This window comes from Crassostrea angulata, chromosome 4, assembly GCF_025612915.1.
Source record: "Crassostrea angulata isolate pt1a10 chromosome 4, ASM2561291v2, whole genome shotgun sequence".
Taxonomy (NCBI): domain Eukaryota; kingdom Metazoa; phylum Mollusca; class Bivalvia; order Ostreida; family Ostreidae; genus Magallana; species Magallana angulata.
In genome coordinates, this window is record NC_069114.1 from 40,633,575 (window position 1) to 40,656,807 (window position 23,233).

At 31.4% G+C, this 23,233-nt stretch overlaps 1 protein-coding gene across 1 annotated transcript; it reads right to left on the minus strand.

The window, feature by feature from the left end:
- Window positions 1-9,480: 9,480 nt before the first annotated feature.
- LOC128179559 (uncharacterized) lies at window positions 9,481-17,350 on the minus strand. Its single transcript, XM_052847001.1, has 6 exons — window positions 17,193-17,350; window positions 16,533-16,764; window positions 15,611-15,628; window positions 10,863-10,966; window positions 10,636-10,697; window positions 9,481-10,541 (listed from the first exon to the last, which is right to left on the minus strand). Exons 2-6 carry the CDS (start codon window positions 16,762-16,764, stop codon window positions 9,761-9,763), a joined length of 1,197 nt encoding a protein of 398 aa, XP_052702961.1. The 5' UTR covers window positions 17,193-17,350; the 3' UTR covers window positions 9,481-9,760.
- Window positions 17,351-23,233: the final 5,883 nt, after the last annotated feature.

A 23,233-nucleotide genomic window follows, 5' to 3' on the forward strand; every position in this document is an offset into this window, starting at 1 on the left:
GAATTGATCATTGTTAGAGTTTTTGTCTTAAGGTTATATTTGTTGACAATAATTTTTTTGTTGCCAAACACTGGAACAGAATGCTTTCAGAATGAAATAGAGATCGTGATGTAGACACCCCACGACATAAGTTTGAAAATTTATGTTAACATTTTATGACACGTCCTTTGAATGATTAATACCTTCCCAAATAAGCAATACTTTAGTCACTTTTTTCATAAGGTAAAACAACGAATAATTGATCTTACGCTTTAAATAAATTGGTTCACATTAATTTTACCGAGGATACATTTTCTGAAATAACAAATATCATATTATGTTTTCGCACGTATGCATTTTGATGTTAAAAATATTTTAAAGTCTTATGATGATATTGCAAATATTCATGGTGCACTGATTTAATGACGTAGTATGAATGCATCTATCACATCAAAGGAATACCGATTACGTTTTTTTTTGTTGACAAACTGCTTTGATACATATAAAAAGCCGATTTTTTATAATACATATTTACCGTCCTTGGACGACCGATAAACTCCCGTCGAAAGTCTTCACTCGTGGCTGTGGTAATCCACTTTTGGGGTGTTTCTTGTACTTTTTTCCGTCCCTGTACTTTTGTTTGAATACTAAAATCGTTCAAAAATATACTGTGGTTTCTGTCGTGCTATTTGGACTTTTTGAATTGCATTTATAAAGAGAAAAATGATCTAAATAAAGATAAACACTGATATTTTGCTAACATTTTATGTGAATAAAATATGATTAGCAAAACGTTTGATATGATTATATATAATGTTTATAATAAGATATACGCTTACCCATGTCTATCATATTTTGAGGGATATATCTCCATTCTTGTGTATCTATTATAAACAACAAGTACATGAAAGATGAACTGTGTGTGAATTGAATTAATGATATTAATATACCTTATTATATACCTATAGAATATACAATAATTTGATCCGGTGTAACGACGAATTTTGACCCAGGTTGAAAATCAATATTCAACGTTGAAAAATGACCCCCGGGTCAATTTTCAACCCGGGTCAAAATTCTTCGTTACACCGGCCTCACCATATACATTGTTGGAATTTAATTGTCCTAGCATTGCATTGCTCTGCATGTACACAATTTCTTTTAAAAATTAAACACTTAAAGTGTTCATCTAATTGGCTACACATAACGTACACACGTGATTCAAAATATTGAGACGACAGGTGTTGAATGAAGACCCTGATCCGTTGAAATTGACCCGCATTGGAATTTTGACTATGAAATCGGTTCAAAATTCAACAGCAAAGAAGCACAAATTAACGAACCAATATTTATAGCTTTGGTTTATTAAAGATTATCAGTTTTTACATATTTGTTGTTTATATATTCTATAGATTTACATGTTTTAACGGGGGGATGAGACTTAAATGATTATTTTCTAAGTTACATTTTATCCCCTTTAATGAGGAATAATTACTTTATTCATAATAAACTTTTCGCATATAATCTCTGTTTTGTGTGATAACTATATTTTAAAAAGAAATATGTTTTTAAGAATATTTGTAAACATGATGACACGTTAAACTATTTAAATATTAATAATTAAATATTAAAAAATACAATATTTCATTTTGTTTAGTTTTGGTTTTACATTTACCAAGTAAATTGAAACTTTGATATTTTTCATTGTAAATTTACTGGGTGGGTGTAAATACAAAATTTACAGCGTGTCATATTGTGATTTTTGTGTTTGCTTCCACTCAGTTTGTTAAAACCCTGATTATCTGAATTTTGTATTCATACCCATCCAGGCATTAACAGTTTACAAAATAATTATACGCTGACATATCCTCTTTTATGAAAATGCTGTATCTTGAAAGCTGATATTTTAAGTGTTTTATTTGTGCCGTTAGGATAACTTCGAATGTAACTAAATATAATCAAATCGCTAATTTTTCTAGGCATAAACAATTCTTCTTGATGAAATCCGTAAAAAGTTAGCAATGTAATTTTTAAACAGTTTTAATAGTTTCTAAATTGCTTTGATCACAAAAATTTAACATAAATTTACTAACACTAATTGTTTTCTTTAATAAATTGGTAAATTGCATTTTTTGAATAGAAATATGTAGTAGATCATACAACAGCCTTGGAGTAGAAGGTTGACCTTCCTAATACAGGCACCTACATTATTAATTTAATTTAAACGTTTTCCGTTGAAATTCAAATGGATTGGGTAACAGACACAACCTCTGTAAACCCTTTCTAACATACAAAGTCAAGAAGTGGTGTAATAGGATAATCTATGGTCATAAGAATATAGTATAAATAGTTTACAGAATATTATTGATATTGTGAGTATATAAGACAAGACCTACACAGCTTACTTTTCACGCAGTGCAAGTTTGATCCGCTCCTGCACTAGTCTCGCTATAGATACATGAACATTAAATAATTTTCTGAACATTTACCATATATGACTGTAAGACATATTGTTGGAAGACATGTTCACTGACACTTACATTAACACACCTGTCACCTTCATTTATACTTGCAGAGATACAAACATAAGAATGAGATTTTCATGATCCAGTTAATTTGAAAAGAACAGTAAATAAAAGAGAACTATAAAATAAGTAAATATAGATGGATAAAGGTGATGACATTTTCGTTTCTGCATGAAGATTCCATAATTTACATGTTGACGGAACAAGGCTTTTGTTATGAGTAGTCAGATATAGTGGTAGACAGTAAAAAGGGTCATTCGACCTAAGAATATATGCATGTTCAGTTGGAAAATATGATTGAATTAAATCTAAATAACCTTGTAGAATAGAATTAGTTTATGTTTATCCTTTCGAGATTGAAAGATTTCAAACCAAGTTCACTATATACGTAAAAAGATTTTAGAAGAATTAACTTTTTTCCCTGTTACTGTCCTGGTTGCTTCAATTTGTACATGTTTTCAGCTATTCGGAGTTTCCTTTGATATAGTTGCCCCCCACAACATCACCATATTTCAATCTACGTCTGATAAAAGCCGAATTTTATTTTGTTTCTCTATCAATTGTATGCTTGAGTAATCTTAATATATTCAACTTTTTGCATGTCTTTACATATACTGTATACCACTAATATGTTTAGATCAACCATCCTACGACTGTACATGAAGATGCAAGCCTTATTTTTTTTAAAATTGTTTGTTTACTGTAGAGGGTATATGTTTTTATTTATTAGAATATATATAAACCGTCGGTTGCCTGTGTTTCTAATTTACAGGTAAATAATGAAATTGAAAAATCAAAATAATAGTGATTAATTGTATTTTTAAAAAAGAACTTCAACTATATACATGCAGAAAGTTGGCTGGTGCTTCAAAAACAGTTTTTATGCCAAGTGTATAAAAAATTATTCAAAAATTAAAAAAAAAAACTGTTGACGACTTGTGTGATAAAAATATAACAATCATTTATTTATAATTTTGTCATGGAAATATTCTGACTTCTTCAAATTAAGCACAGGTACCTGACGTTATATATTTTTGTCTTAATAGAAATAAATACACCTATTGCCTAATAAAGCAGTATAGAGATATTCATTATCAATTATTAGAATTTTAAAAAATATACAACGTCAGGTGCCTGTCGAATAAAGCTCTGTTGACTTGCCTTAAAAGTAACACGATAACGGCCAATGTTTGTTAAATGTATTTATCTATTTTTTTTTAGAAGTCCTATTTGTTCATAAGTCGTACAAGTTATTTTGTTTAAATATTGGGACCATCATAAATCGCTCGAAACAAGCAATCTAAAACCATGCGCACTGACATTTATACATGTACTTGAACTGACAATGTTACAGAATTAATGTAGAAGAATCATTTTTCTTATTTATTGAAACCACAAAAAAATAAAGCTTTAGTTTTAAAGGAATCAAACCAAATTCTTTTACCATTTATCTAAAACATTGAGGCCATGATTCAAAGTAAATTCAAATTCCTTTCAAATTTTTCCAAGATGCACTATGCATTGAGTTATCATCTATAGAAAAACATTATGTTTTCGGAAACATCATTAACATGGTTAAAAGAAATTTAAGTCCAAGAACAGAGCCTTGAGATACCCCTGCATGTAAACATGCACTCGAAAACAATTATTACAACTTTTTCAGGAATAGGAATACATTCTTGCACAAAGTAACTGATCTGATTTTTTTGGTAGCAAGATTTATTTGGAGTGCATCGTTGGTTATTAACTTACAATTATATTCTTTTGTCAATGCATTAAGTACATGTATATCCATATCGGCTTTCTTATGCACCCAGGTTCGTAAGCACGCTTTAAATTATAATTTAGTGAGATTGAGACATATGTGGCTTTGTAATCATTGACTAAAGATGCAACGTCGAGAAAATCTGATTCAGCGACACGTACATGTAGTTCACGCTTGTTGTTAAAATGGGATCAATGAGTGTATGCGTGGAGTTCGAAACTCTCGTGGACTCGCATATTTAGTTTACACGAATATTACTGGATAGTATATCTTGGGTTGAATGATATGATATATAAAAAATATCTATGTTGAGATCACCTACAATTGTAATATATTTGCTTATTCTTAGAGTAAAGTAATTACAAGTAAGTTTATCTATTTCGATTCAACTGCACTCGATAAAGGGTTCGGGGTAAAATTGATATCGGCGATTTGCCATTAAGATCAGACAAATAAATCATAACCCCGCCTTTAACAGAACTCCTATCTGTGTATAAACTACTTTTCTAAAAAAAAAAATTTATTCTATTTACATCACAAATCTATAATCCAGACAACAAACATATATTAACACAGTCAAAGTCCCAAAGTACAATAATATACCAAATAATAAATTCATGAACTTTTGGACAAGCTTAAACTATGTATTCATTAAGTTTTTACAAATTAGACAAATAAAATAGAATTGAGGATTTGACATGACCAAGTACATTGTAGTTTGTTTCATTTAGGACCTCAGCCGATAATAGCACATTTCATATTTATGAATATGAAATAAGCATATTTAATGATATAACTTTTCTATTATGTTTATAAAAAATCAAAATAATTACGTTTACATTTTATATCTATTTTGAAATAAAATTTAATGCATTCCACATTTGGACTATATTATCACATTGAAAAATTAAGTGCTTTGATGTTTCATTTACATGGCATATTTTTCTGAGGGCATGCGTATATTTTTTCAATTACTCAAATAAAGAATATTGCAAAAATATTGTTCAAAAGCAGAGAGTTAGACATGTCTAAAAGATTACTTCTGTTTATGTATTTCCATTCCATAGAATCAACATCAAATTCCTTTTTAAAACTGTTTGATAACATGGTTTACGAAAGGTTTTGTCTTCAAGATTCCTATAGAAGAAATACACGGTGTAGAATGTATCGTAGATTTACATATTTGCAGTCTGAAAAATCATATTGCCTACCAAAAGGCTTGAATACAGAAGATAGGTCTATGAGTAAGCATATCCAGGTTGATGTTTTTCTATACAGGTTTAAAAGTTTGAAGTAGATTTAATTACATTCCTTATCTAAAGTATTAGCATGTAACGTTGAAGTATCAGCATGTAATGTTAAAGTATCAGCATGTAATGCTGAAGTATCAACATGTTTTGTTAAAGTATCATCATGTAATGAAAATCATCCACATAAGGCAGTTGATGCGTTCTACAAAGGTTAAAATAATCATAATTATAAATAAAGAAAAAGTTCCCTATATTCCATTACCGATTTAATATTTTGACCATTTTGCACCAATAAAGTGCTGTTTTCTGGCAATAAAGGTACCTTTCGTCAATTTTTTTTTCACGGATCAATAGAATTGATCTATCTTAGAAAGCTCCTAAAATCCGCACCTTGATATCTGCACTGGTTTAGCAGATATAAACAATTCAATGTGACATTTTCTCCCTTCTCATGGAAACGCACGAGCGTTAAATCTAAAAAGGTCGCTTATCATTTGTGGAATGTGCTACGTAACAAACGTGTCCACCAGCATCGTTGCTTCACAGTCAAGTAAAAGTAAAGTGTTTAAAGAGAAAATGATGTTTAATTTTTTTAATGAGAAGGAAGATTTTACAAATTATTAAAGATGATTTTAGTGAAGATATACAATTAACATATAGGATGCAAATAACGATGATAGTAGCATCCTGTCCCTACATATGTAACAATTCATTGGGACTCTAAACTCTCATTAATGTTCTATGCCAAAAACGAAAATGGCTTAGATGTCTTAGACTCTCTATGGCCAGAGAGTATCAGAGGTATTTGAATGTCTTAATTTAGTAAAATATTCACCAATGTCTGCCTCATCAGATTTGATTTAATATTACACATGTAGTATTCACTCGCTCATAATTTAATGTGATTAGATCATTCATGTCTTTAACAAGTTGCTGTCCTTTAAAAAAGGACTACAATACGTGGACCATTTGCATGTGTTTCCAGCGAAACGTGAAAGCCTTAAAATTATCAGAGATTCCACCGACTCTAGCCCTCTGCTTTTAACCACTAAATTTGTACGTTGTTTTACGTATACATGTATGTATAGCCCTGACTTTTTATCTCAGAATTTAAAGGATTCATACTTCTAAAATAATAATGATCTATCTATGAATGAAGCTTGCATGTATACATGTAGTATCAGGCATTCGGTGAATTCTACTATTTGCGCACACATTACGATTCGCACTACTTTGTTAACTATGCAGTGACAGCTTTGTGCAAATTAAAAATTTCATATTTTGATGCATACTTAAATGCTTAAACAATTTTTATCGGGAAGTTCTCTAGCCTCGCCTACTATAAAAGTAAAGTTACATGTAAGTTACATGTGTATTCGGGAAACAACAAAACATTGCAAATTGTGCTATTTGATGCATATTTTAGTTTCGGCATAACATTAACTTATTTCATAATACTGATAGTTCATATTACATGCCAATCATTTTTTTAAAAGGAATATTTTGTTCCTGTACTGTTTACCAACAACTTTACAATTTACATCGCCTTTGAACTTGTGTGTGCATATGGCACGGAATCCCGATCCCGATTCAGATAAACGTGTGCTAGCCTGGTTCCCTGAGCTACCACAGGAACCAGGCTAGCTCATGCGCAGGCTGAATTTCCCCCATAGCATCCGGTTTAACCTCGCTTACAATGTATATATTTTCTGCGTGGACCTCAGGGTCCACGCAATATAGGAATACAATAACATACTTAAATCTGTGTGTCTCTCTTTATTGTGTGGGTAGGTACGAAAAGCAGTCTGAACGCCTTTTCCAGGATTCACATTGCTATTTTTATAATGCATGTAGTTATAAACATTTGTAATTAAACACGTGACACCCCCTGTGAAGCACAGATCAGTTTTGCAAGTAAGTAAAAAAATATACAAATACATGTACAAGATATATTCAATAGGTGCACTCTCTCTCTCTCTCTATCTCTCTCTCTCTCTCTCTCTCTCTCTCTCTCTCTCTCTCTCTCTCTCTCTCTCTCTCTCTCTCTCTCTCTCTCTCTAACAACTAAACTGGAAAACGTAAAGTACAAATGACAATACCACGTTTTTAAAGCAACACAGACTGCCTCTGCAGTTGGACACATTTGTGACGTCACGCAGCTGATAACGGCGGAAACAGCCGAGTGAAAAGTTACTCTCAGTAAGGTTTGACATTTTAAAACCATAAATCCTAAAAACTTTTCTTTTGAGATTGTTTTTTAAGGGATCAGATGAGTAATTTAATAAAAGAAAATAAACAAATTTTACCTTTTAAAAATTCAACTTGCTTAAAATTTATTTCAAACATTTTACTAAAATTATTACATTCTTATTTCAAAAATCAGGTACAATCAGGTGCCTAGGAGGAGTGAGCATCCTCTACTGTCACACCCGCCGTGTGCTCTTTGTCGTTATCGGTAAAAAAATCGGAAAAGTCCGTAGACAATTAGGTGATTAAATATGGTCTAACAATTAGTATGAAAAACGAGTCAGCATGCGACCCAGTGGAAGATTGTATTCGCTGACAAGGTCGTTGTACCGACCATAGAACTTACGAAAAATGACTTCAAGCGAGTATGTTGATAGTCCTGTTTTATCAACTTGTTTGTCAGTAGCTTGCTTCGCCTTAGAAACTGTTCTTACGAAGAACATGCCCTTGCGTATCGAATCAATTGAGAGGAAAAAACACCATATGCAGGTGATGAAGGTATATTGCTATAAAAGTAAGGAAAGTTGACTATAGAAAGATTAAATTCATCGCGTTTACCATAACGTTTTGCTGTTAGGTTACCATCAATGTCCATTTCCAGTAAAATATCCAAATATGAAACAGATGACGCAGACTCCGTGATATCTTTTATTTCAAGTTCATTGGGATATATTGAGTCAACGTAAGTATGGAAATAACTGTTTATTGTTAATACGTCTTCGATATATCTAAATGTTGTGTTGAAGGTCACAGCGAGTAATTTATTTTTTTCACGTACAAGCTTTTGAATAATTTCTGCTTCATAAGAATACAAAAATAGATCTGCTAACAATGGGGCACAATTGGTACCCATGGGAATTCCAACAGAACGTTGGAAGACTTGATATCCAAAAATTACATAGATGTTGTCTATCAGAAACTTAAGCATCTTTTTAATGTCAACTTCAGAGTACTTGTGTGTGCAATCAGAATGGTTTTTAACAAAATAATTTTCAATGAATTGATTATATGAAGTAATCAAACAAAATATTTATAATAGTTCTAGCTATTATTTAATCATGATTTTAATATAGTATGAAGTTGAACACATGTATTAACTACAAAAGTAATATCTTAGTCAAAGTTTAAAACACTTTGCTTTACTGGTGGCTTCAATGCCAGTACAAAATAAACACAATATCAGACGTTAAGATTGTTACAAAATTTTTGAGCGATCAAATTATAAGGCAAATAGAAAAAAAATATTTGTTACGACATCTCTCTGAAACTTTGCATGAACAACACCCTTCAAACATAATTCGCTCCATCAGTGAACATTGACAACATTGAATAATATTTGTTGCAATTTGCTAGAAACTTGACTGTAGTATCCAGCTCGTTTTGCAAATATCGTATCGGCTTACTAGTGGTTGTACGATTAGTGGTGGATTATGATTTTGTAATGTATGCTGGTTTTGAGACTTTTTTTTGTTTAATAGTGATTGATATGGTTTTTGGTTTTGTATTGTTTGTTATTTTGGACTGGTTGATTGTGTTGTAATGATTGGTGGTTTTGAGTGTTTGATTTTTTTGGATTGTTGTTGTTTTTGTAATTTTGTTGATAATGTAATTTTCGTGTTGTGGTGTTTGTTGGTGTTTAAGTGGTTGTTGGTTTGCAGTGGTTCATGATGTCGTAGTGGTTGTTCGTGTTGTAGTTGTTTTTGGTGTTGTAATAGTTGATGGTGTTGTAGGGGTTGTTTGCGGTGATGTTGTTGTTGTTGTATTTGTTGCAGTTGTAGTGGTGGTTGGTTCTATAGTGGCTCTTGATATTGTAGTGGTTGTTGATGTTGTAGTGTTTGTTGATGTTGTTGTGTTTGTTGGTGTTTTAGTGGTTGTTGTTGTTGTTGTTGTTGTAGTGACGGTTGGTTTTATAGTGGCTCTTGGTATTGTAGTGGTTGTTGATGTTGTAGTGTCTGTTGATGTTGTAGTGTTTGTTGGTGTTTTAGTGGGTTTTTTTATGTTGTATTAGTTTTTGCTGTTGTTGTGGTGGTAGGTTTTATAGTGGCTCTTGGTATTGTAGTAGATGTTGATGTCGTAGTGGTTGTTGATGTTGATGTATTTGTTGGTGATGTTGTTATTTGTGTTGCACTTGTTTGTATTGTAGTGTTTGTTGGTGTTGTAGTGGTTGTTGCTGTTGTAGTGTTTGTTGCTCTTAAAGTTGTTGTAGTTTCTGGTTCTGTTGTGATTGTTGCTGCTGTAGTGGTTTTTGGTGATTTTGTAGTTGTTGGTGCTTTTGTGGTCGATGGTTTTATAGCTGTTGTTGTTGTTGTTGATGATATTGTTATGGTTGTTAATGTTGGAGTGGTAGTTGGAGTTTTTGTTTTTGTTGGTGTTGTAGTGGTTGTTAGTTTTTTTGTGGTTGTTGGTGTTTTTATGGTTGTTGGTTTTGTAGTGGTGGTTGGTTTTGTTGTTGTTTTAGGTGTTGTGTTGGTTGTTGATGTTATTATAGTTGTTGATGTTGTAGTTGTTATTGGTGTTTTAGTTGTTGGTTTTTCAGTGAGCTTTGGAAACATCATATTTGGTGTAGTCGCTAATTCTGTTATGGTCGATGGTATTTTTAAAATGTTGATCTTTGAAAATGAAAAAGTCAATGCATTCACGGGAAAATTTCCAAAATAGGGAATTCCATCAATATTTTGCATTGCTTTCACCACGACTTTATTCAAAAACTGGTTAAAGACTTCCCTGTTTCCAGTTTCTAAGAATAAAAGAAATCTGACTACTATGCTTCCTTTCCTGTAAGTAACAAATAAAAACAAATTATAATTAGTTCTCTGTAATATCAATGGTTTTCATGTAATAAAGATGTTTCATTTTTTTTTGGATTTACCGAAGATCTGTTACATAACACTTCCGTCGCAATGGGAACTCTGTTCGAATACGGTTTTCCATCTTCAAAGAAAAATTTGAAAAGGTGTTAAGTATTCAAAAAATAAAAATAATTCTTATTTACATCAACTTATGTTGATAAGTCAGCAAATGAATTTTTAAATATGTAAGAATAATTATCTTTAAAAAACAAAAAATATCAGTAAGTTATGAACATGAAGTAAATACCACTATGGAAAAGTCTGCTGTAAACTTCTTGTATACGTCAGAACTTTTATCATTCAAATCTTCCGTAAAATTCTGAAGTACAGTTAATTCTCCTTCAGCTACAACTGAAATGACAAATGTCGTCATTATGCTTTGTAGACGTATATCATTATAATTCACATTAAAAAGGTAAAAAAAAAGTGTGGACTATGGTATTTTTAGGCGCAAAAATATGCCACTTTCGAGGTGATTTTTCTATTATTATTTACGGAAACGGATAATCGCCTGGTATTGTTGCGTTAGAACGCGATATATACACCTAAATATGTTGTCATATATGATTGTTTCAAAGTTTAGCAATTTTATTATGACAACAAATTTATTTTGTAACACTATTCCGACATGTTTTTGACGACTTAAGCACTCTAATCTAAAGTCGAGTTCTGCAAAATTGCAATGAAATAGAAATAGTGCGTATAAAACATGTCGTCAAAATCAATTGTCGCAGGATGTATTGCAACATATTGTGTATGGCGAATTCATCTAGGCGACTTATCTAAGTCAGAGATGATTTTCCCTAAAATTTTAACGACTTGATAACTTAGTTTACTTATATATTGCTTTGATATTGAGAGGAGATAGAAAGCTCCCCAGATGCTTTGGGGTTTACGCGATTTGTCTGTGTAGACACTTTAGAATGAATGGACACATCAAAGTTCTGATCAAGGCCGACTAAACAGATTGAAATTAACTTATTAATTAAAGAAAAAATGCTTTACATGATTGTATTTATAATTGACATTAATTTGGTTAAATTGTTTCTCAAACGTAAGACGACAAACTTAAGTTGACATTCCTTGTAAACAGACAAAAAGTCATCAAAATATGGATTTATTACCAATCGAATAAAGAAAACACTCGCATAAAATCATGGTAATGAGAATATTGCAATGCAGTTACATGTAGTTCATGCATGATAATATTTGGTATCGTACTTACATTTAGATTACATTGTAGTTGAGAGGGTGGGTGTTCATCCCAAAACATTGCTTCGAGATCGTGTAATATCAATTTGAAGACGAAGACATATAGGTGAAACATTTCATTTAAGCCTTATCGATGGGAGACCGTTGTACCGTGATTATTGAATCATGATCAAAATTTGGGGGTAGGACTGCTCATGTCTACCACCCCTAACTATGATTTGAAATGTAGATATTTGAATGTTTGACATTTAAAGAAATATCTGAATTTTAGACTTTAAATTCCATTATTGTGGATTGAATTTGGAGCCAATATTCGTAGATTGCTATTTTTATATTAAAGGTTAATGGTAACTTTTCGTGGAATTACTTGCATTATAAATAATAGATATTTTAGTATTACAGTGTATTACTCATAATTCGTTGTGGATTTAAATTCATGGATGACGAAAATTAGCATTAACGAAATCCATGAAAATTTAGCATACACGAACTACAAAGATTCCACAAATGTCAGTCTACATATGTATCCTAGAGCTAGATTCATAGTGAGGTGACGCACCATCAGAACTTCCGGCCCCCGCGAAATTCATTCTATAACAATATTTTTTTGCCATATGTTTCCAAGGAATGGACTCTTAGATGGATAGTGCAGATAGCAAGAAAACTGATAAATTACAATAAGGAAATTTAAATTATGTTAACTTATCTCATAACAATGCAAAATATTTGCATAATCAAAACGATATAATAGATTATATGTTGGTAAGAAAAGAACGACAATGTTTAAGTTAAAACACAATAAGTGTATGTCCCGATATGCTTCCGTACATGATAGCTAACTGCCAAGCTCCATAAGGGTGAGCGACAGGATCGTAACACATTCTTTAGTAATAAAAAAACCAACATCTTTAAAGTGTAAATAAACACATGTAAATATAAAACAGATATGATAAAACCAAGATTTAAACAGGTTTTTTTTTATTATTTCCGTAAATACTTTAATTAATATATGATTTTAGTTCAACTAAATTTGTAATACAAAACGATTTTAGTATTTGTTGATATCATTAAGTTCCAAATAATACATGTATGAATGTAAGCATGATAAGTTTTTGATTCTACATTCTAAGTGCTTTTGAAAGATCAATTATAGAATTACTGACAGAAATGTACATTTCCGAATGCTTTTTTAAGTTTGAATATTTCTTAAACTTCAATTAAAGATTAAAAAAAAAGACTAAACCTTTGGATTGGGAACCATAATAACTTAGATTATTTGATGGTAACAAAAAGGATATAAGAAATCACAAATTTTAGTGAAAATTCCTTTCTGACTTAGATAAATCACCTAGGTGAATTCGCCAAACGCAATTATGTTCCAATAAATTCTGCGACATTTAAATTTGGCGGCATAGTTTATAAGCATTGCGACATTGCAAAATTCGACTTTAACAGGTTAAAGTGCTTAGGACATCAAAAACATGTCGAAATGGCGCACTAAATAAAGTTTGTTGTCATAATTAAATTGCTAGACTTTGAAACAATCATATATGACAATATATTTATGTGAATATATCGCGTTCAAACGCAACAACGAGAGGTGGTTAAACGTTTCGGTTCAAGACGGTTATACGTTACCGTAAATATCTCGTACGTATGACATATTATCTCGTTATGACGCTAAGTATCTCGTACGTACGACTCACATTATGTCGTTTTTATGATTTAGTTTATGTTGTTTGTACGACTTATTATCTCGTAAATTTGACATATCATCTCGTTCATACGACATATTATTCGTTATAACGACTTTTGAATATCTCGTACGTACGACTTGATTAATATTGATTTAAACTGGAAGCAGTACGCTTCCGTGTTTAGCTTATTAAATGTCAGCTATAATCTATGTAGCTACTATAGATTATTTTCACTTCGTATGATGTAGTCTTTGCATTTTTGTGTGCTTTTGCATGGATTATTTCTTTATCGATCAAACTAGAGCTGCATTAAGATCACGAACTTGCTAAATCATTCAGAGGGAGGTGTAAAAGTAAACCATAAAATGCTCTTTTTTGGTTTTTCAAACGGACTATGAAGGTACATGGCAGCATTACTAAAAAACAAAATAGTTCGGCAATCTATCTTCATACTCGCGTGAAACCCACACACACAAAACAACATTTTATTGTTTAAATGTTTCCAAGAATCGAACTTTAGTTACAAGCATACCGTGAAATGGTTTACATGTAAACCATAATGAAAATGTACATTTTTTTAAAAACTTTCCTGAATATGGTCTTGCATTTATACTAGTGCCGAATGATAAAATGCACCTATTTTAGAGACATCAGCATCCTGTGGAGTGCATTTGCTTGTGCAAGCTGTATTACACATCCTTCATCTATTTAGCTGATGCATTATCCCCATTGTTGTCATATCCGATCATTTAGACCTTTATTTAACAGGTCAATTAACAGACCATCATAATCGAAAAATGGTATAGCTTCAGAATTATTGAAACTTTAAAGAGATAAAAAAAAATCCAAAATTTCATTATTAAATAGGTTCTAGAAAATTGTCGGAATACTTTTTGGGGGTTTTCTTATGTGACCAATTCTTTTAAGCACAGACGAGCGTTCTCATTGCTGGAAACTTGTAATTTAAGGCTAGAAATAATGCAAATCATTCTTATCAAAACTAAAACGCTCAACAATGGTAAATAAAGATTGGCAGGACGTGAATCAATGTACCGGTATGTGCACTCTGATGTTGAAATAGATGTTGCACAGATGAAGTTTTCTTACGGAAAATATTCAAAAAGTCTTTGGGATTTATAAAAATGTTAAAATTATTTTATGGTCAACTGTTTTTAAATCTCTAAACTAGTGAAAGTTTTTTTTGTTAATAATTTACTCTTATCAACGTTAATATCGACAGGTGTCCCATAACACCTTATCAAATAATGCTTAATACACGTATTGATATTTATCCTTAGTGGATCGAATATGATGGGGGACTTCAAGGACCATTTTTAACGGCTGACCATGGGACATGGAAGAACAGAACTTGCACAGCTGGCCAAGGGTAGTCGTAACTTTGTCGTAAACGTTAAGAATGTATATTGCGTATGTTAACAATATCGTTACTCAATTTTATTGAAAATTTATGACTGCAGAACTGTAAATCAACGGGATATTAGGGTTGACGGAGCTTGGAGCTACAGTCTAGCCATACTAAAACTGACTATTTATTGCGCACAAAACGTTGCAAACGGTGTTGGACTTATTAAACTAATTTATAACTAATTTGGAAAAATATTCTGTGAATATAAACCTTAGTTATCTATAAAGCTGTAGCAAGTCTATCATGTATTTCATTTACGTAGTAACATCATTTTAGAAATAATGCGATTTACTTCTAACCTCGTTTTGTTTGTAAACTGTTATTCTTTCTATTTTGTGGCATAAATTGATAATATAATTCTTTTTTTCTTTAAACTGGGCTGTGGTGATGTTTTGTCGCAATTATCAATCGCATTGCAAATTATGTCCTAATTGCTTGTGGATATATATGCATGTTCGATTAATTGTAAGGTTTGGTTCTTGTGTACCAAAATGCAGTTTATGCAAATTTAGAACTCATTACATGCAACAACACCATCTTACTTAGGAAGCAAAGCTGAAATTTATTTTTAGTAAAACATCGTTTGTGCAAAGCGTTTTGATTATGTTAATTGCTTTCAAATATCTATCAATTAAAAACTGAATGTAAAAAAAACCTTACCAAATATATTAGGTGATTCTAAAAAGAAAAAAAGATAAGCATAATAATAGTTTATTATAGCATGTTATAAATGCTTTGATTAAGCTTAAACAATGAAGTTATTGCAATATATAAAAAACAGGTCATGTATAACCATTTTTGTCATCTATATGTGTATTTTAAAGAAAAATAAGCTACTTTCCTAAACTCGGAATGAATTACATTTAGAATTCTTTTAAAAAGGGCAAATACAAAAGGCATAAAGTGTCTTTATATCTTGTGTCGTAGGCGGCTTCTGGCAAAGTTGATTGTTTGTTAAATAGAATTATATATGCTTCATAACATCTCAATACATCTTAAACTGATATAATACATTTTGAACAAATAAAGGGTTGAAAACCCCTCGATCAACTCTTATGACAAGCGTATTAACATTTTTATGTGATGGGAACATGCATTGCATCAAGTAAAACACCTTTTATTTTTGTTGGCATGGCTATTTGAATAAAACATAAGTTTGGAAGGATAAAAGAAAGGTAAATTCCAGGGAATTTATCACAAATTTAAACATACAAAAATAGCGCATGCTTGTTAAAAAAAAATCTTCTTTGTTAGATTCTATATATTTTTGTAAATGTTTGGCGATACCTTAGAAATCCTAATACAATTAATTTTATTTTAATAATTATTTATTTTAAAAAGAAGTTCATAGTTAATATTGACCTCTATGCACATAGCGTCGAATCGTTAAGTATATATGTACAAAGCGTCTTGTTAATCGAGACTTGTTTATAATAGCTCTGCAATAAAGCAGGTATTTGAGACTTATATAACATATAACTAACATTTCAACGGGCGGTAATAGAGTTTACTTAATTTGATATGGGCGTTAGGGCCTAGCTTTTGGTCGATTTCATTTTTTCAGCATGTTCGAATTCCATACCTTGTGTTTCGTTCCGTGACTTTGAACGAACAAAAATAACAGTTAGAGCAACCACAAGAGCCACCAAGCAGCTAGATACGAGAACTATGATGATAGTTGTTCTGCATTTGGTACGCCTGTTCAGACTACCATCTTTCGATCCGTTTTGTTCTGACAGTGCATCTATATAATCATCCTGACGAGACTGACTCCTGGATATGTTATATGAATTATCCTCTACACTGGTCACCATCTATCATATACAAATCAAGTTATAGCACAATATATTATTTGATTCATATACTTTTTATATAATTTTGATCATTATTATAGATTTTACAAATAATCGTGTGGGATTTAGGTTTGACAGAAAAGAATATACAAATCTAATCATAGCAACAACATATCATTTGATGCATATACTTATAGAATTTCTATCATATATTTTACAAATAATCGCGTGGGCTGAAATTAGGTTTTGCAGAAATGAATACGAAATTTTACAAAATCAGTTCTGTTTCTTTGTTGATTTTCTTCTTAAATATGTACAGAACACACTAAATTGTTAACAGTGAAACCTAAGATAAAGTAAAATATTATACTATTAAAGTATGTCTCTCATATTTACATGGAAATATTTTCTTGCCTTTTAAAACAAAAGTATTTAAAATAAATATTTACGGTCTTTGGACGACCAATTAACCCCCGTCGAAAATCTTCGCTCGTGGCTGTGTTAATCCATCCTGGCGTTGATTCTTGATTTTTTCTCAATTCTTGTACTTTTGTTCCATTTGTAAACTCGTTTAAAGGTGTACTGCAATACCTGTCGTGCACCTGGTCCTTTCTTTAAAATTTCGAATTCATGGGAAAAATAAAAAATATTAATATGACAAATTAAACCGATTAATTTTTTAAGGTTATCAGTGATGAAATGTAAAATATAAGCTTACCCATTTTTACCATATTCTGAAGGATAGATCTCCATTTTAGTCTATCCAATACAACAATCAGTTAAAAGATGAATGTGTATGCGCATGCGGCATTACCCCGTAAAACATTCCACACTAAAGGTTATCGGAAGACAAAATATGAGACATAATGGCAGTCTTGCCTTTTTTTGTAATGGAAGAAAATGATGTAGTAATATGCGCAACATAAGAGATATTTCAAATTCAAATCTTTATCCAAAATGATACATGTAGGCCTCTAATTTTTTATACCAGTGGAAGAAATTGATGTTGTTATATGCACATAATTAGAAATATTTAAAGCAAATAGGATCCATGTCGCAGTTGTATGATACAAAATTATCTTTATTTGTTTTGGTCTTAAAAAGGACGAACACAAAGCCCTCGAACTGGGAGGTATTTGTTGACATACGAAAAATGCTATCTTATCAACTTTAAAAATCACTTCATCCACCTGATTTAGAACAGAATTGATAAGATAGCCTCAGACATTGACAAGAGATATGACATTACAATATTTATAATTGTGCGACGTACAACTTGTAATTTAGTTGGTGATGTGTGGCAATTCGTTTTAAATAAATATTAGAGTGCTTTATATTCTTTGGTACCAAGCAAACAAACACTTTCAAACAAAATTGAAATCATACATTCAACACAATATGAATGAATTAATATTAATCATTTATGATATCATCAGAAATATAATGAAAGAAAACTGTTAAAAAGAATCAACATATTTGAAACAGTGCAACTTAAAATAAAGTTTCTCAAAAATACATATTCAACCAAAAATTTCAGATATACTCCAAGTATTGTAAAACTGATTCTATAGCATGGTTTTAACATAATCTGGGGAACAGAAAAGAGAGTATAATGATAGTAAATTACTATTCACCCCACCTTAAATGTTGCTTAGATTGGGTCAAAACTCTTTAATCCTGTATTTTGTTTAGCAGCCACCATCATGCTGCCAATATCCACAGCTGTGTGGAAAGGGGAGAAAGTGCCTGAGTACACCAATGAACCCCCTTCATATTTTTTCAGATTTTTAAATCTTTAAAATAAGTCTGTAGCTGCGCAGTTCGACAGCAGTTCTGAGTGATTAAAAAGGAAATGTCCTGTTCTTGTATGTATACTTTTTTAACAAAATGATATGTAGGACTTCATATTTTGAAAACATTTTTGGCCAGTTTCAGAAACAAGCCAGTTCAAAAAATGTTTACATTCTTATCCTAAAATGTACAAGATGGCCCACATCCCCCTTAAAAGAGGGATGCCTAGTCAATTTGTCATATGTGGACCAAAAATGTAAACATATCTCTAACCGACTTGTTCATGCCAAAAACTGACCAAAACTGTAGCAATATACAATAGCACAAGATGTACAAGATACAATAGCAATAAATATAAGGTTTTACAAAATGTTCAGGGCTGCGTTTTACAAAAGAACTTACGACCAAATTAATGAATGTTTATTAATCACAAACTAATCAATGTTTTAGTGTAATATCTGTAAAATATAATTATGGAAATCAAAATAGTTGTAAATAAATGGTTTGATATAAATTTTGTACATCAAAGACCGTTCCTTGAGACTGAAATATTTTCGACTTTGTCGTAAGTTCTAGCACTGCCATATTAGTAACAGCTCCAGACTTTAATTAAAAATCTTTAAAGATATCGAAGGAAGTCATTGGTGTCCACTCATCAAACATTTGTTGAGAAAAAGGTTGAATTTTGCACATTTAAGTTGAAGCTTTGTCATAGGGCATACTATGCTTAAAATCGGTGTTAAAATTATCAATCGGCACGTAATATAATTGTCTTTGACTTCGGAGGTACATTGAAGTTATATTTTTATTGAAAAATATATACCTGAATCTTTTTTTACTTCAGTCAATTAATTTTTTTATCCCCGCACTTCTTAAAAGAAGTTGCTTTATAATTTTTAATAGGCAACCAAAATGTGAGTGTCATTTGATGAGATATAAGCAAGTTTTGGAGCTTACAATTCTTCGCTATGTAATCAAAGCGTTTGTTTACATATCAAATATTGAAGTGAAAATTCCAGTTTTAGACCTTAAATAAATGTGTTAATCGTTAGGAACTGTTTATTAATGCTTAAAATGAATCATAAGATAGACAAACAAGCTTTAAAAAGATTTTTACTGGTATATTGAACACATGTAAACAAAAACAGGGCACGAGCCTTCTTTACATGACGAAGAATTGTGAGCCCTGAATCTTGCTTAAAACTTAACGACTGGCACCCAAATTTCATTTGATCATTAGAAATGCATTCTTAAAGCATTACAAATGATACAAAAAGAGAAATAAAATTTGACCAAAATCGTGACCATGTCCCTTTAAGTATGCAGCTGTGTAGTTCGACAGGTGTTCTAAGTGATGAAGGGGGAGGGGGTGTACTGCCATCTTGTACAAATGTAGACCAAAAATGTAAACATTTCTTGAACTGACTTTGTTGTACCAAAAACTGTCCAAAATTGTCGTTAAAATATTTTTTAAAAACAATAAATGAGGTTTTACGTGTTGTTTTGCGTGCAAATTTCGCACACAAGTGCAAAAGAATGTTTATTTTTAATCACGTAGATCTACTGTAGCATTTAGCAGCTGCATACTTATCTTGAAGATTTAAAAATCTGAAAAAATATGTAATGGGTTTATAGGTGTCCATTCTACAACAATATGTAGAGAAAAATGTTAAATATTGAATATTTATAGCTTATAGCTTTGTAGCTTTGTCTCGAAACAGGGTACCCTATTTTTATCAGTCGTCATGGGATCTATTATAATAACAAATTTGAGAAAAAATTCAGTCTATACTTTAAACTCATATGTCAATGGAGGGACATTGCCTTATAATTACATAAAAAAAAATAATAAAAGTCAATTCCGAACATTCTCTGTTGAATGTGACAGACATCTCTGTACCAGTCCCAAGTTCTTTTTAGTTCTACATACTATATAAATTACGTCAATACGTAATCTTATGCCGACTGATAATTTCTATGACCAATTTTAAGAATAAGAATCTATTTTGAGACAAAGTTACAACTTCAATGGGCGAGCATTGACATTTCCTCTACAAATGGTTGTAGATTTGACACTAAAGACCTCCTTTCATATTTCTTTATTGTTATACCTTCAAGATAAGTCAATAGCAACGCGGTTCTTATGGTGATTAAAATTGCATTGTCCTATTTTTATACGAGTAATTTGCATTTTAAACCACAAGTAAAATAGTGAGAACTCATATTTGTTGCTTTTTTTTAATCTTTTGACAACAGTTTTGGGCAGAAACATGTTTGTATTTTGCTCCTCAAATGTAGAAGATGGCCGTACATTCCTCTGCGATTCCGTGGTTATGAAACTGAAGGGACACTTATTAATACATGCATTTTTGTGTTGGCTAAACTACTGATTCTGTGTTTTTTTAAATTGCATTTATTTATTTTGAACATTCTAATTTTTCAAAAGTTCTTATTTTCATATGATATATAAAATATGTGAAAATCGTATAAAAAATCGATATTTGATTAATCATGGGCGTGTACGTCATCAAGTCTCTTTAAATAAAGAAGAATTTAGACTGCAGGCATAAAGACAGAATATTTATACTGATCTTTTATCTTCTGTTACATTTTGTAAGTGGGCACCCTCTACATTCTTTGGGTTAAAAAACCATAGCCTTCTTCCTATAAATTTGGAAATTGAAATTAACACATTGTACCATTGATATGAATGGAAATTTTAAATACAAATTTGATAGTAAAAGTGTTGTATATTTTATAGAGAAATGCGTTTATTTTGAATATTCTCTCCGGTTAAAAACGGGTGTTGCTAAAACGCGGAACGGAAAACGGAACGGAAGGGAAAACGGAAAATCTTTATCTAATGTTATTTACCTCATAGATTTGTTAATCATGCTAAAACGATATACTTTATGTACCTTTTTAATTTTGTTTGAAAGATTAGCAATATTAGATTATTTATTCAAGAATATTTATTTCCTCAAAATTAACAGTACATGCATTGACCACTATATTCTGTCCCAAAATATCCTCGATTCACTTTTTGCTGTATATTTATATATACCTCAGGGTTCAAGCGATTCACTTTTAGAAGCATTAAACATTCTCATTAGTCTTTCTTTAAAACGTCCTCTCTAGCTTATCAGCTGGTATAAATACACGGCTAAAAATAAAGAAGTCTACGGGGTTTTGCATTTCAACAGACCCGGATGATAGTGTTGAAAAATTGTGCAAGGTCTTCTGAGTGACTTCCAAATGGAGAAAAGATGTCAACATTTTCCATTATAAATCGTCCAAATGTGCTGCATGAATATTTTAGGATCGACAGACTATAGTCCCAATATATAATCGGAAAAGCAAACCAGGCAACGTCTAGAGCTCTCTTTTCGGATCATATGTATATAGCTGCTGGAATAAACAACTGCTTATAGTAATGCAAACGTAAACAAAATTGCATTGCTAAAAATACTAGTTTCACAAATTACTAGTTTCACAAATTACCGGGTATTTTAATGTTTACTGTATTTTAATTTTTAATGTCGTCAGTCCTACGGGGTTTTTTTCCTTCCATCTCAATGATACTGTATCGTCTGTATGATAAAAGATCGTCTAGAACACCGAAAATTCAATTTTGATGTAAGTATATACATGTACATCATATTTGAAATATAAAAATACTCAAAACACGCATAAAACGCTTTCACTAACTGCGTACGTTACGCTGATATGCCAGCAATACCATACAAAATAAATCGTTTCTGGCCAGTCTATATCCTTATTAAGCGATAAACGTGATGATATTTTCCATTCCGTTCCGCTTTCCGTTCCGTTTTCCGTTCCGCGTTTTAGCAACACCCGTTAAAAACAGCCACACTGCATTTAACTTAATGTGGTATGGACCACCTCCATGTTTTGACGCATTATTATCGAAATAAACAATAAAATCAAGCATAATTTTATAAATAGTTTCTTTCCTAAAATTGCTACCTAACAGCGTAGAGCTGTGAGTCAGAGGGTTTCTTACGGGTTTGTAAGTCACGAGTTCAAATCCGCTGGGGATTTTATAATGTTTACCTTTCCAAGAAGTTTAAAAACGTATTTTTGGTTAAATATTGTAAAATGAAAATTCTCAACCGGTAAAAGTATTTTAATTCATAATGTACTTTAATCCCCATTAATATCGACCGGTGTCCCATACCACCTTAATGATAATAATTAAATTAAAAAAATTAAATGAATAATGTCATTTAATGAGCAAAGTAGTGAAACAGTTAAAAAAAAAGCTTCTCTGAAGAGGAAATCTTAAGGAAATTCTCAACAAAAAAATCTTCTATTTTAGTCTTTGAATGTCTATGTGTTGCCCTTTTAAAGCAAAAAGCAAATATTACAGCAAAACCAAGTAATTGCTGATCGATTCAATTATTGGTAAGTAATATGCCGGATTGAATGGTTGCCACCCACACAGAAATATTGGCTTATCCAGATACCCCCTCCATCCAATCGGGAATACATTGTCAAGTACGTAGTACGTACGTACCCTGCTCTGTTTTAACTTTGGTAAACCGAGCCCCTATGCAAACCATGATTGTATCTGATGCATATGTCATATTGTATCATTACTCGAAGATTTTGAAAGGTTTAATAAGGTTTTTTTTTTTATTTTCAAGTGTCTACGAGCCTTGTTTTGAATTAAAGTTGT